A 13365-nucleotide genomic window follows, 5' to 3' on the forward strand; every position below is an offset into this window, starting at 1 on the left:
ATCTGCGTGTAGGTACATATTGGATAGACAGAATACTCACTAGTGGGCAAGAAAATCGGGTTTGATGAGCGTGTGTATAAATGAAGGAAACGTGTATTGCTTGTCTCTGAATGTGATTTTTAATTATGCTTCGTTGTAGCTAGGTAATCAGTTGCACAGTGTGTAGAAATGGCTGTGGCAGTTGGCCCGTGCCCAGTGCTGTTACAGCTCGGGATTCCTGGAGCAGCTGTCGCTCATGTGAGTGCTGCTTGCGCAGGAACAAAACATGCAGGAGCCAAGAGTTCTTTTATTGCTGTAGTAACTGTACTGCTCTTGATGTGATACCGTTTCTAAAGAGGGGTTCCACTCTAAAGTTGTGCTGCGGTTGGGCTGGTAGCTTTAGGAGAGTGGAGCTGTAACGATCTCACACCTCGTGTTCTTTTTCTCATTAGCAAATGCTTCAAAGCATCGCAGGTCGTGGATGGAGGTCACATTCTACTAAACCTGCTCAAGACTTACATGTAGGCAAACCTGGAGCTGGCTTTAGCTTTGGTAAGTATTAGTTTTTGAAAGAAATGTAGCAGTTACAGGCACACTGTAGAGTTAAAAAGTATGAAATCCTGAATTGCAGTTCAACATTAATGTAAAATGGAGTTTAATTTAAAATGGAGCTCTATTCATTTTTTAAAAAGTGTTTGTGAACCAGAATTACCTTCTTGCTCAGCTCAGGCGAGTCAGGTATGTGTGTAGTGTTTATACCATTTTCTTCTTTCCTTAACTCATGACTGTCTTAAGCTTTTTTATTGTCAGAGTGTTTTAGCTTTGAATAATTATCTCACGTTGCCATTTACAGTATTAAAGTAACTAAATGTGGTCATAGCTGGACTTGGTTATAAAGAAATCAAAATCAATCCTTATCTTGGCATATTGTATACATAAAGCAAATTTAGAGTGCCAGCCAGATGTTTGGAACTGAATCGCCAGGATATTTAACCTGCATAGCATTCTTCTTGTTTCTTGTGGTACTACAGCCCTCTCTACTCCATTTTCGATATTCTGTGGATAATTTTGTCGGAAGTAAGTGCGTGCATCATAGGTACTGATAAGAACCATGGAGGGGTTTTTTGTTTTCTCTTTTCTCATAGTCTGATAAAACCAAAGGTAGTAGAGAATTCGTGACCTCTTTTTTTTCTTCCCCCCCATTAGAACTTACTGATCAGCAGAAAGAGTTTCAAGCTACTGCTCGTAAATTTGCTGTCGAAGAGATTATTCCTGTTGCTGCACAATATGACAAAACTGGAGAGGTATAAGTCTACCCTAGTATGAGGGGAAACACTGGACTTTTGTCCTAACCTGCAGAAAATTTAAAATGTTCATTGTGATGAATCAGAAAGTGATTTCTTTTTTCCCCCTGTCTGTTTCAGTATCCTCTTCCACTCATAAAACGGGCTTGGGAACTTGGCCTTATCAATACACACATACCAGAAAGCTGTGGTAAGAAAACATGCTTTTTAATCTGTAAAGCAAGACAAGGGCAGGCGTTATATGAGATTTATGTGTGTGATTATGGTTTCTGTATAAAAGAGACAGTTGCATGCTGGAATAACCTGAAGGCAGGTGACACATACAAGTGTTACGAGGGGTGGATGTAATCGGGGCAAGTTAGACAGAGCATGATTTAGTAATTTATGACCAGTTTTTCCTGCCATGATTACAGCTGCCTGATGTTCTCCTGGTGCACTCTTGTCAACTGACTGGGCAGAGAAATTAGAAGGTCATGTTTTGTTCTAGTCTCTGACCCTAGTTTTTCAGTTTAGGTTAGGAGCAGTACAGCAGTGCTTTGCCCGTGTTTAGGTGTATGAATAACCGTGGGAAAACAATGTTAAATTATTTTCTTTTTTACATTTATATCACCTGAAAAAGAAGTTAGGGCAGTGTCCACAGCAGACCCTTTATTCGGAAGACTAATCAGAGGGTTTATCTTTATTACCAAAAAATTAATAAACGAGGTTAAGGAACAAAGGGACGCAAGGAGCAATTGTGAGGACTAGATGTATTCAGCCACAAATTCTAGAGAAACTATGGGCTGAAATAGCTGGACTACTGCAGTGTACAATCACTTGATCATTAAATGAAAAATTACAAGTGGGAAATTGGACACCATTGCTTTTAAAGTTCTCCAAGGGAGATCTGGGAAAACACATACTAGTGAGCCTGATACTTGCTCTTAATTTACCTAGAGTGTAAGAAGTAGTGCAGTGGACACAGATACACACAATATGCCAGAGAAAGGTGTTTGTGAGAGGAAGTCATGCCTCACAAAATCATTGGACTTGTCTGAATTAGCTAATAATTGTGTGAACGAGGGATGCTGGGTTGATATAGAATGCCTGAACTTTCAAAATGAGTTGTAAAAATCATCAGGCTTCACAGTGAAAGAATGAGCAGCACAGCCTTGCTGAGTCTTGTGCTGTTTGGAATATCTATAAATAAACTGGAAAAGAGGGCCAGTACTGAGGTGATAGAGTTTCCTGGCAATACTGAGTTATTCCGTGTAGAAAAGATGAGGCTGGCGCAAAGTGATGCAGGAGAAGGTCAAGCAACTGAGTGACTGTAAAATGGCAAATGCAGTTCAAAAGAAGGAACAGTGATGCACGTGTGAAGGGAGAGAAGCAATCCAAACTTCACAGGGAAATGTTATCTTCTGCCTCTCAGAAAAGAGATTTTGGGGTTTATAGCAGATAGTTCTGTGAACGTCAGCATAATGCTCAGAAGTGGTCAAACCCATAAAATGTAAAAATGTAAAAGGGTCAGAAGGGACCTTTAAGGGAACAAAGAAAAAGCCGAAGACATAATTATGCTGCTGCCTGAACCCAAATTGCACATGCCTCTTTAATTCGTTATGTAGCCAGATCTTTCCATCTCAAAAGACTATTGTGGCAATAGTGGAAACGGTTCCTAAAAGGACTACAAAGATTATAAAAGATCTGTCTTCTGTGTGAGACGTCGCTTCTGTATGAGAAATGACTCAAATGTCAGTGTCCTGGAGAGTGCGAAGAGGGATTGATAGTTCAGTGTCCCTTTCAATGGAACTATCAAGTTAACTCAGCAGGTGGCAGGCTGAAAATAAATGAAAGGAGATGGTTCTAAAGACAGGATGTAGTTAATTTGTGAAACCATTGCTCCTGGATGAGATTGATGGTAAAATTTTACATAGATTCAAAAAGAGACTGGGCAAATTCACATAAGAACCATCTGTCAAAGGGTAGCATAACAAAAATACCAAAGAGTGGTATCTGGTTGGCTGAGCAAGTCACCTAAAGGCTCAGGAAAATATTTGTGAGGAAGCATAGTTGTATCGTTACTGTGTTTATCTGTACTTCCCAAAGTGTTGGCTTCTCTCAGAAGCAGACTACTGAGTTGGTTGTCTGTCTCATACGGACACTTTGGGGTTTTTTTACCTAAGTGCTGTGGTAGCTCAGGAACCCTTTCTCTGCTTCCTGAGACCACTTAGTTCTTACGTGTAAAGTAGTCAGAAAATTTGAGTGGTACATTCTTGCCACCTTGCGCAACGCGTCCCACGTTAATCACACAATAACCCTGCAACTGTGATACGTACTTTTCAAATCACCTTTTCCTCTTCTGACAAAACTTTATTTAAAAAGCTTGCATGAGAATGCGTAATCCACCAGGGTATGCAACCAGTGTACCTGGGGGAATATGGTTTTGTTAGCTAATCTGTGTGAATCACGAATAGGTTACAATTTAAACCCATTTTAGTCAATCAATTTCAACTGTAGGTGGTCTTGGCCTTGGCAGTTTTGAAGCGTGCCTTATTACAGAAGAGTTAGCTTATGGATGTACAGGGGTTCAGACTGCCATAGAAGCAAACTCCCTAGGGGTAAGTTCTGTCTTTTCTTAGGTCCCTTAAACAAGAATCTGCCCACTTTAAAAAGATGGGTTAATGGTCTAAATATTTTCTTCCAGCAAATGCCAGTAATCATTGCAGGAAATGAGCAGCAGCAGAAAAAATACTTAGGAAGAATGACAGAGGAACCGATGATGTGTGTAAGTGCAACTGCTCCCCTGTAGAACGTTCCTAAACTGTATTAATAGGATTACTCCTTTTTTCTCCTTTTCTTTCCTTCTCTTTTTTTCCTGTTTGTTTGTTTTTCCCCAGAAAACACTGACATGAACTCACAACTTAGCCCAATTTGGTTTGTGAAAAAAACAGTGACATTTACTGAAAGTTGGGGACTAGTTAACGAGATACATTCAGTAAGCAAATAGAAGACATTACCTCAAAAATCGTCCCCGTCCTAAGTCACTTAATAAAAATTAATACCTTTTATTTCCCTTTCAGGAGAGGGTGTAGGCGTTTAAGAAAAATACAAGGTTTGTGTAAGGGGAAACCCAGCCTGGATGGAATTAAACTCTGTGATCTCAACTATTATATAAGCAGTACTTGTTCCATAGAAAGAAGAAAAGATCTATGTGCAGTGCATTGAAATCTGAACAACTAAGCCTTATAAAATGAGAGACACAGTAAACATAGAACGTTACTCAGTGCTCTTATTTTCAGAATTTAAAGATCCACAGCTTTCACATCAGAGTTTGTGAAGCCCGAGGAAATAATGACTTAAGGGTTACACAACAGTTCTGTTTGATTAAAAGTAAAAGACATTTTAATGTATTATTATTGTTTTATAAAGCAAACGAACCCATATGTGGTTGGATTCTTGCTCAGACAGCTGTTGTTGGGTTTTTGGGGTTGTGTTGTTTTGTGGGATTTTTTTTTTATTTATTTGTTTTTGGTTCTACCATGCAGTTCACTTACACCTTTTACAGATCAGTTTGATGCACTTAGTCTGCAATAATTTGTGGTTGCCTAAAAGCAGACCTTTTATTCCTCAAGATTTTGCATTTTGTTTTCTTTCAGGCTTACTGTGTAACAGAGCCTGGAGCAGGCTCTGATGTGGCTGGTATAAAAACAAAGGCTGAGAAGAAAGGAGATGAGTATGTCATTAATGGTCAGAAGATGTGGATCACAAATGGTGGGAAGGCAAATTGGTGTGTTAACTGCTAACTCCTGTTACATTTTCTGTTGTTATGTTACGTAGTGGCTCCCCCCTCCCCCAAATTAAATTCTTTAAAGATCTGCTGTAAATCTGATTGTTCGTTACGTTTCAACACACTACACTTCAATCTCTACCCAGTTTATCGGGATAGCATATAAGAATGCAGTCTCAGTGCTGTGCAAAGCCTAAACTGGAGAGCGAGCGATGGCATGACCAGTCCTCACTCAAGAAGGCCTCTGAAAGCTTGCTGCTATCAAACAAAATTAATTCTGCTCTTCCTTCAGGACAGGGCAGCAACAGTATGATTTGACTAACTACTGCCGTAGTTGTGGCGATGGGGACCAGTTGCTTCTGATTCCACTAGAAGCACCTCTCCCTCCTAGTGAAGCTAGGAACACTGTTGGATTGTGGTGGAACGCTTTATTTTTTGAAGGGAAGACATGTTTTCCAGCTGTTGCAGGGTCCAGATACTGCTGTGGTGTCTGTGGAGCTTGCTCTACAATATAAACCTCTTCCATAATGTCTGACATCACACTTAGTCGCAACACAAAACTCTTCTTAATTCAAGTGGAAAAACTTTCTACGTTTATCCAAAAGCTGAATTTTCTAGTTACTTATTGCCTTGTTCAAGGCAGATCCTTCGAAGACAACCTGCCAGGTATCTTTTGACATGACTGAACACCATTAATGTGATTTGTAAATGTTTAATTTCTATGAGAAACACTTATTTACAGCTTGTACTATAGAAGAATAAAACTAAGATCTTTGAAACCACGAGATAACATTTTGCGTGCAAGAACGTATTTCCCAAGCATTCATGTTTATGTCCTTGCTGTCACTAGCTTTCTTCTGCACTGTTCGTGAAGCCGATGATATCATACAGAGCTACAATCCGTGGAAAAGGGGGAGAATCTTTGCGTGTTGATCTGAAGTAATTCTATGAGATCTTGAATCTTGGAAACTTCCTCTCTCTTGCTCCCTTTCGGTTTGTGTTTGGGAGGGGCCAGAAGAAAGAGTTGTGAACTTTCAGGCAGGCTTTGTTATGTGGATGAAATGCACATAAAACCATTTAAAATGTTAGCTAAAAAGGTGTCTGGTTGTTCTTTGTTTCATACTAGGTATTTTGTGCTGGCTCGCACTGATCCAGATCCAAAAGTTCCTGCAGGCAAAGCCTTCACTGGATTCATTGTGGAAGCAGACAGCCCTGGAGTCCAAATTGGAAGAAAGGTGAAGACTTTTATCTCTTGACAAGCCAGGAATTATTGCTCAATCGTAAACCAACAGTGCAACAGTTTATGATTAAAGAAAAAAGACACTTTCATATGCTCATGTACAATGATCTTTTCATTTTCACAACATAAAGAAACTATTCCTAAGACATACTTAATGTTCTTAATTCAGGTAAGGAATTACTTGGAGTGGCCTAAAGTAAGGTGCCTTTGAACAGCTGCAAAGGAGCCTTTGATAACTCTCTTATTGCCAAGAGCCAATAAATGAGAAGCAGTAAGCCTTGAAAGGATAAGGAGCGAGTCGGACAATTTTAACCCTAAATACACCCACAGTGAACTTTAATTTTAGCTACGCTGGTCAAGGAAGAGGCTTTGTAGACACTGGTGCTAGTTCTCTCTTTTTAAAACCCACCAAAACCCAATTAACCAAACAAAGAACAACAACAAAGTACTATTGTTAGCGGTAGGCAAAACTGGATGTTGAACATGAGGAAAGGAATCTGAAAAGTTGAAAAGCTCATGTATTTCTTTACCGTACACCTGTACTGCCTGCATATTAGATTCTTTACCTTGTCCACGCCCATCTCAAAGGATGCAGTGGAACTAGAGAAGGACAACGTGACTGATGACAGCTACAGAACTGATGTCATGTCAGGAGAAGGTACACTACCCAGCTCGGACAGTTCAAGGACACGCTGGTCTGCAAAAGTGCAAAACTAGTATTTGTCGTGTATATGGTAATATTTAGATGAAGTGTTTTGGGGGGGAAAAGCCTATTTTATGCTTTGAGTAAACTAAAGAATGAAAATGTGTCATATGTTGGAATAACCCAGTTTAGTTGCAGCTCTGTAAATTTCCCATTTCAGGAAATGAATATGGGTCAGCGCTGCTCAGACACAAGAGGCATCGTCTTTGAAGATGTCAGAGTGCCAAAAGAAAACGTATTAATAGCTGAGGGAGCTGGCTTTAAAATCGCCATGGGAGCTTTTGATAAGACCAGACCACCCGTAAGTATCAGAAATAACTTCTTTATAAAACAGAGCGGGAACTTCTGATTTTTTTATTCTGTGCCGTATTCAATTCAGGTGGCAGCTGGTGCTGTTGGATTAGCAAAAAGAGCACTTGATGAAGCTACGAGATACGCCCTGGAGAGAAAAACCTTTGGGAAAGCAATTGTTGAAGTAAGTGTACGTGAGGGAGAGAGAACGTTAATAAGAGCTGTGTTTTCACACCAGATGTACTACTACTGATTTTTCAAGGTGATTCCTTGATTTTTTTTGTCCTTTTTTTTTTTTTTTTTAGTTCTTTAATTTTTATATTATCTTCTACCACTTTTGGGTTTCCAAGTATACAGGCCACCACCACTTATGTAAACTTAGCTATGTGGTAACTTCAGGAATTTTCCTTTAATAATGTCAGTGGTAATAGTAAAAGCAGAAAAGAATCTCTGCCCCAAAACCTGAAACTCACGTGCTATCAGAACATACTTAAGTTCTTCACTGCTAATATACAGGGATTTTCAAAACCGCTGAGGAGTGTGAAACAAGACACGCAGCGTTCTTACTAACAGAATACATTGTCAATCACAGGGCTTCCCCGTTCTAGAGAAGTAGGAATCAACAGCAAGGTAAATACCAATGTCACGAGTAGTAAAGATCAACTTTGTAATTCAGTATTTAATCCCTGCGACTAAATGGGTTTGAGAAATAAAAAACCTTAAAATTCAACATAGAATTACGAGAGCCTGATCCGTACCCTGTAGAACTCCTCTAGTACCATTCACTGATTTTGTTAGGAAATTGCTGTACGGGGAAGATGACCTTCCTCTTGGATGGCACAGAATTTTGAGCAGGCAATGTTAACCTGATTGATTTCCTCACCCGTAGCACCAGGCAGTGTCTTTCATGCTTGCTGAAATGGCCATGAAAGTGGAGCTGGCCAGGATGGCGTACCAGAGAGCTGCGTGGGAAACGGACGCTGGCCACAGGAACACCTTCTACGCGTCCATCGCAAAGGCGTTTGCTGGTGACATCGCAAACCAGGTGGCTACAGATGCCGTACAGATTTTTGGAGGAAATGGATTTAATACTGAATATCCTGTAGAAAAACTAATGAGAGATGCTAAAATCTACCAGGTGAGTAAAAGAGAGGATGTAATCATAAACACATACATTGTGCGTAAAATAAAATAACGGATACTTATTTCAAATCAGGATGTACACTTAGAAAAAAGAAGTTTTTAGAATGAAAGCAACAGTCCTTCAAGGTAAAGACGGAGTAGTTCAAATCAGGCAGTTTCTTGCATATGAAAGTCATTGCACTGGACCAACAACTCAACCCTCGTAAGAGAAATAGATTACAGATTTTTTTCTTTTTTTTCCCCTTTTTCCAATGTGGTGACTCTGAAATACTTGGACTCTTAATTTTGACCCTTTTGAACTCTTAGAAAAAGAAAACCTTAGGAAAAAACTGATCAGAATACCAAAGATGGTTTATCTCTACTGCTTTTCTTGGAAACGTCCAGTGGTGGAAATCCTTTGACCTTCCGAATGTATCCTGGACTGGTGCCTGCTTTCCTCTCAGCCTGAGCTCTGGAACAGCTTCTTCACCTTTCTTGTCATAAGTTGTGGGGTTTTTTTCATTTAACTGGGGTTTGGGATTTTTTTTGCCCTTTCTGTTTCCAGCCTCTTCATCATTTCTTGCTGTGCTCCAAACCTTCTGTTTGAAACTTGGGTGTCACGAGCTGGGCAGGATATGTTGGCAGAGATACCACCAGTATCGAGTGTCATGGAACAATTACCTTGCACATGTTATGTTAATGGCAGTGTGACACAGCCTGGCGGGATTAGCCTTTTTGTTTTAACAACCAAACCTGCTCACAGTTACTCGTGTTTAGCCCATAGTCACCCCTAATCCCCAGGTTGTTTTCTGCAGTGTTACTGCCAAGAAACTACTCCATGTCGTGCCGTAATTCTGCCATAAGCGTACACGATGCATATACTAGCTTCTGTTGGCAGATGCTAGCGTACACTCGTTCCTTATTCAGCAAACCAGCAACCTTATATTGGAACATCACGTGACATGAACAATGACTAGGTACAACATATCAAAACAGGCGATATCAAGGAATGCCTGTGGACCGTGACCTGTAACGGTAACTAGCTGTAACAGCTGCCATTCTGAAGATTCCAGCTAGTTAATATTTCTCTTAGAGCTGACGTCTTAAAGAAAACTATTATTCGCGCTAGACAAGAACTTACTCTTCTCTATTTAAGAAAAGACAACCACTACTTTTGAAGTTGAAGGTTCTTGGAATTAATTGCACTCCTGTGAGTGGGGAAATGAATGATTAATTGAACTTTATTACGATTGGGCTTTTTTCCTGCCAGGTTGCATGCTTTTCTAGAGAAAGATGGTGTGAGAGTTAGAACTTCATTTGAAAGCTGGGATCAACTTCACAGGATCCCAGTTATTTAGATTTCCCATTACACTGATCCATCACAAACGTGTGGCTAAGTAGACTTTTTAAAAATGGTTCGCATTAATCAGAATTAAATTTTCGGTGATTTTTTAATTTTATTCCACTTTGTTCCCAAAAGAGTTCAGGGTTGATTATTCCTTGCGCTTCACTGTGCTTCACTGTTCTGCTGCCCAGTTCCAGATGGCGTGTGCTTCTGGCTATATGTTTTCTGTACAGAAACTTGATTTTCGAACTTATCTCCCATATATTTGATCTTTTTCAGTATGACACAATTCTAATACTGTGTTTACTGGTAATGTTTTTACATGTCCTTTACTTCAGGCGCATCTGGCTGCAAATCTGGGCTGCTCTGGTGGAAACTCTGATTTCTTTTCCTTTCTCAATTTGGAAAACTTCCCTTCTTTAATGGTCAGCGATTCTTGAAACTATTTTCATCTGCTTATTAACCAAAACCTGTCTTGTAATTTCTCGTAATCTCAGATTGTGAGTTTTTATGTCTCTGCCCTTGAGTTCTATGGCTGCCTTATCCAACCAGTCTGTCAGTGCAAGAGGAGCGGATCAGCAGACGGCAGGATTAGCCCCAACAGCTACACTCTAAGCAGTTTGGGCAGGCTGAGTTTGCAGCAGGCCTGTCTGGTCCCTTGTGCTGTACGTCCCTGAGATGCGTGTAACTGTAACGGTCCAGCCGTAGGCTTGGTGCACTGTGTCTTCTTCAGGGATTGGTGGTTAGTTGGTACTCGCAGAAGTCAGGGCTCCTGTTTCAGTTTGCTCCAAAAGGCCCTAGTATTTACAGAGCACCATCTGCTCCGAGAACTGGATCAACACAGGGTGAGCAGCAGCAGTGAAGAGAATTCGCTTCAGGACTGAACAACTTCTTCTGAAACAAAAAACTGATGTGAATGCAGGTTACAGTGTCTTCATTTCCAAAACGCTGTGTAAGGTTCTTGGGAAGATTATTCCTCTAAGTGAATGAGAAAGTGAATTTGCATGAATTTGAGCCATTTGCCAAACCAAGCTGTGGCTGAACTGGGAGCTGAAACATTTAAACCCCTGAAGTAGGTTGCCTCAGCCCTCGCATTACATTGCAGTGTATCTGCAGAGCGTATGGCCTCTGCTGGTGTTAGAGCTTCCTGTGTGCTCTGCGGTCTATCTTTGACTTTGTTGCCAGCAAACAAATAGAACAGATTGTTTCTAGAAGAAAATGCAAGACTACATGATTTAAAAACCCAAACCAAGCAAAAAAACCACAGAAAACTGTCTGGGAGAGAGTACTAGTTAACGAGAAGCAATGGGCATAAATGGATCACAGAGAACATTGGTACAACCTTGAAAGGCCAGTCAAAGAAAATACACCACTTTCAGCACAAGTCACCTCTTCCCTCCACCTGTTGTTTTAAATCCTGTGATTTGTTCTGTTTAGCCACTGCAGTTACTCTGTCACACTGCAGGTTCCTGGGTGTTCTCTGTCGCTCTGCACATCCTAATCCACAAGCATTAGTGCTGTGAAGGTTTCAAAGTGTAGATCTGTTAAAACTGTTTGAAGAATCACCAGCTAACATTGCTGTCATTCTTCTTTTCAGATTTACGAGGGAACTGCTCAGATTCAAAGGATGATCATAGCTCGTGAACACGTTGGCAAATATAAGGCTTAAAGAAACATATGAAGTCTGTCTGGCGCTGCTGTAGTCTGTGTTCTCATGGCAGAGGATTTTAGAGTATTCCTCAGTTGAATTAAAAAGGTATGGAGAAAAAGGAAGAAACAACTTCAAAATCTTTTTAGTCTGTACAGTCTTAAGCACTACTTCTGTTCTCCTTCTCCCAGTGAGGCCTTCCTTTCTAACACAGCTGGTATTTTCTAAACAATCTGAAATCCAAAGTGCCTGGTTGTTCAAATACAAGATGGGCAAGAAGAGGAAACCTCACAATGCAATGTTTTCTCACTACAAAATCAGGTGATCAGAATGCTATTTCTGACAATCAGTCATTGCTGCATTCTAATAAATTTTTTTAAGTGAAGTATGGTTGGGTGTTACACATTTTCCTTGTTACGTCACTTAAATTCACTGAAAATTCACTTGTGACATCACTTAAAAATCAGTGGCATATGTTAACAGCTCTACTTTGGTTCCTGCTGCGCTGCAGCAGCTGAACAGCCTGCCCGCTTCCACAGCCTGAAGGCGTGTCTGCTCTGAAGGTTTAGGTACTATCAGTGTGAGAGAACAGAACGTGGCCTTTTGCCCTGTTACGCTAACTTCAGCAGGTACATATTGAATGAAGACGATTCGTTTCAAGTACGGAGCTTTTCCTTAGGAGTAACCGAGAGGATCGTGCTTATTTCAAATCCAGTATATTCCTTTCCATCAGTGTATATACTTATATACAAATTGTATATACAATTTGCAGAAAGAATGGCTGAGAAAAAGTTGTTGTGTAGTTTTGGGGTTTTTTTTAACCTTAGATAGACCCTTCTTGAACAAATCGCTCTGTGTGGGCAATGGTGTTCCTGCAGTGCTACGTCCAGTTCTAGGCTCCCCAGTCCAAGAAAGGTGTATTTAACTGGAGGGAGCCCAGCACTGGCTGTGATACACGGGCTGGAGCACCTGTCACATGAGGAAGGGCTCAGACTCTGCAGCGTGGATGAGAGAAAGCTCAAGGGTAATCTTCTGTATGTGCATAAATACCTGATGGGATGCAACGCAGAGGAGGGAGCAGCCTCTCCTCAGTCGTGCCCACTGACAGGAAAGGCAGCGGGCACAGGGTGAAACATAGGAAGTTCTCCTGGAATAAGACAACACTTTTCTTTATTGTGAGGCGTGTGGTACACTGGCAGAGGCTGTGGAGTCTCCACCTGTGGAGATGCTGAAAACTCAACTGGACGCGGTCCTGGACGAGCTGCTCTAGCTGGCCCTGCTTGGGCAGGTGGGTTGCGCTTGATCTCAAACCTCAAACAATTCAAACCTTCAAACTGCAACAGTTCAACGAATTCATTTGCAGCTTCTCACCATGTCCTTGCCATGCTGCGGTCTCTTTCATCCATCATCTGAGTTCCGTGCTGGATGGCACAATTACTGTCACCGGGCAGCAGTTCCGCAGTGCTTACTTCTCAGGTTTGCCATCTGGGACATTGGTTCTTTAATTGAAGTGTTTAATGGCTAGAAATCACGTGCAGAAGGACCAATAATGCAGCGTCCTTGGTGAGTGTCTGACACCTGAAAAACAGACCTTGTTTTTGACTGGTCTGTGCCAGCCAGCAGCCCTTTCTCGTCGAGACAGAACGGTGCTGCTGCTGGGGCGTGTGCCAGCACCAAGTGCGGGTCATCAGCAGACAGACATCGATCATCCCAGACAGCTTTGACTGGAAAGCAAAGGGCGGGTTGACCCAGAGGACAGTTCTCCCTGCCTGCGCTGTCACTGAACTCGCGGATTTGCTGTTCGGTAGAACTGAGGTACCAGAAGCAAACGGCCCCCAGCTCTAAACGCTGCGCTGTTTGCTGTGCTGGGCTGTGCTGGGCTGCAGGACAGCGCTCACATGGGGTTCGCACACTCTCAGTGTGCTCCCACGCGTGTTCGAGATAACCCTTCGTCGTAGCCAGCGCCT

General features: G+C 41.4%; 1 protein-coding gene across 1 annotated transcript; it reads left to right on the forward strand.

Annotated features, from left to right (window-relative positions):
* Positions 1-434: 434 nt before the first annotated feature.
* On the forward strand, positions 435-11419 carry ACADM (acyl-CoA dehydrogenase, C-4 to C-12 straight chain). The gene is made up of 11 exons (XM_010137748.1): positions 435-531; positions 1186-1283; positions 1404-1473; positions 3780-3880; positions 3967-4047; positions 4919-5049; positions 6176-6284; positions 7153-7293; positions 7372-7467; positions 8173-8421; positions 11348-11419. Exons 1-11 carry the CDS (start codon positions 435-437, stop codon positions 11417-11419), a joined length of 1245 nt encoding a protein of 414 aa, XP_010136050.1.
* Positions 11420-13365: the final 1946 nt, after the last annotated feature.

This window comes from Buceros rhinoceros, unplaced genomic scaffold (assembly GCF_000710305.1).
Source record: "Buceros rhinoceros silvestris isolate BGI_N320 unplaced genomic scaffold, ASM71030v1 scaffold30296, whole genome shotgun sequence".
In the NCBI taxonomy this organism is placed as follows: domain Eukaryota; kingdom Metazoa; phylum Chordata; class Aves; order Bucerotiformes; family Bucerotidae; genus Buceros; species Buceros rhinoceros.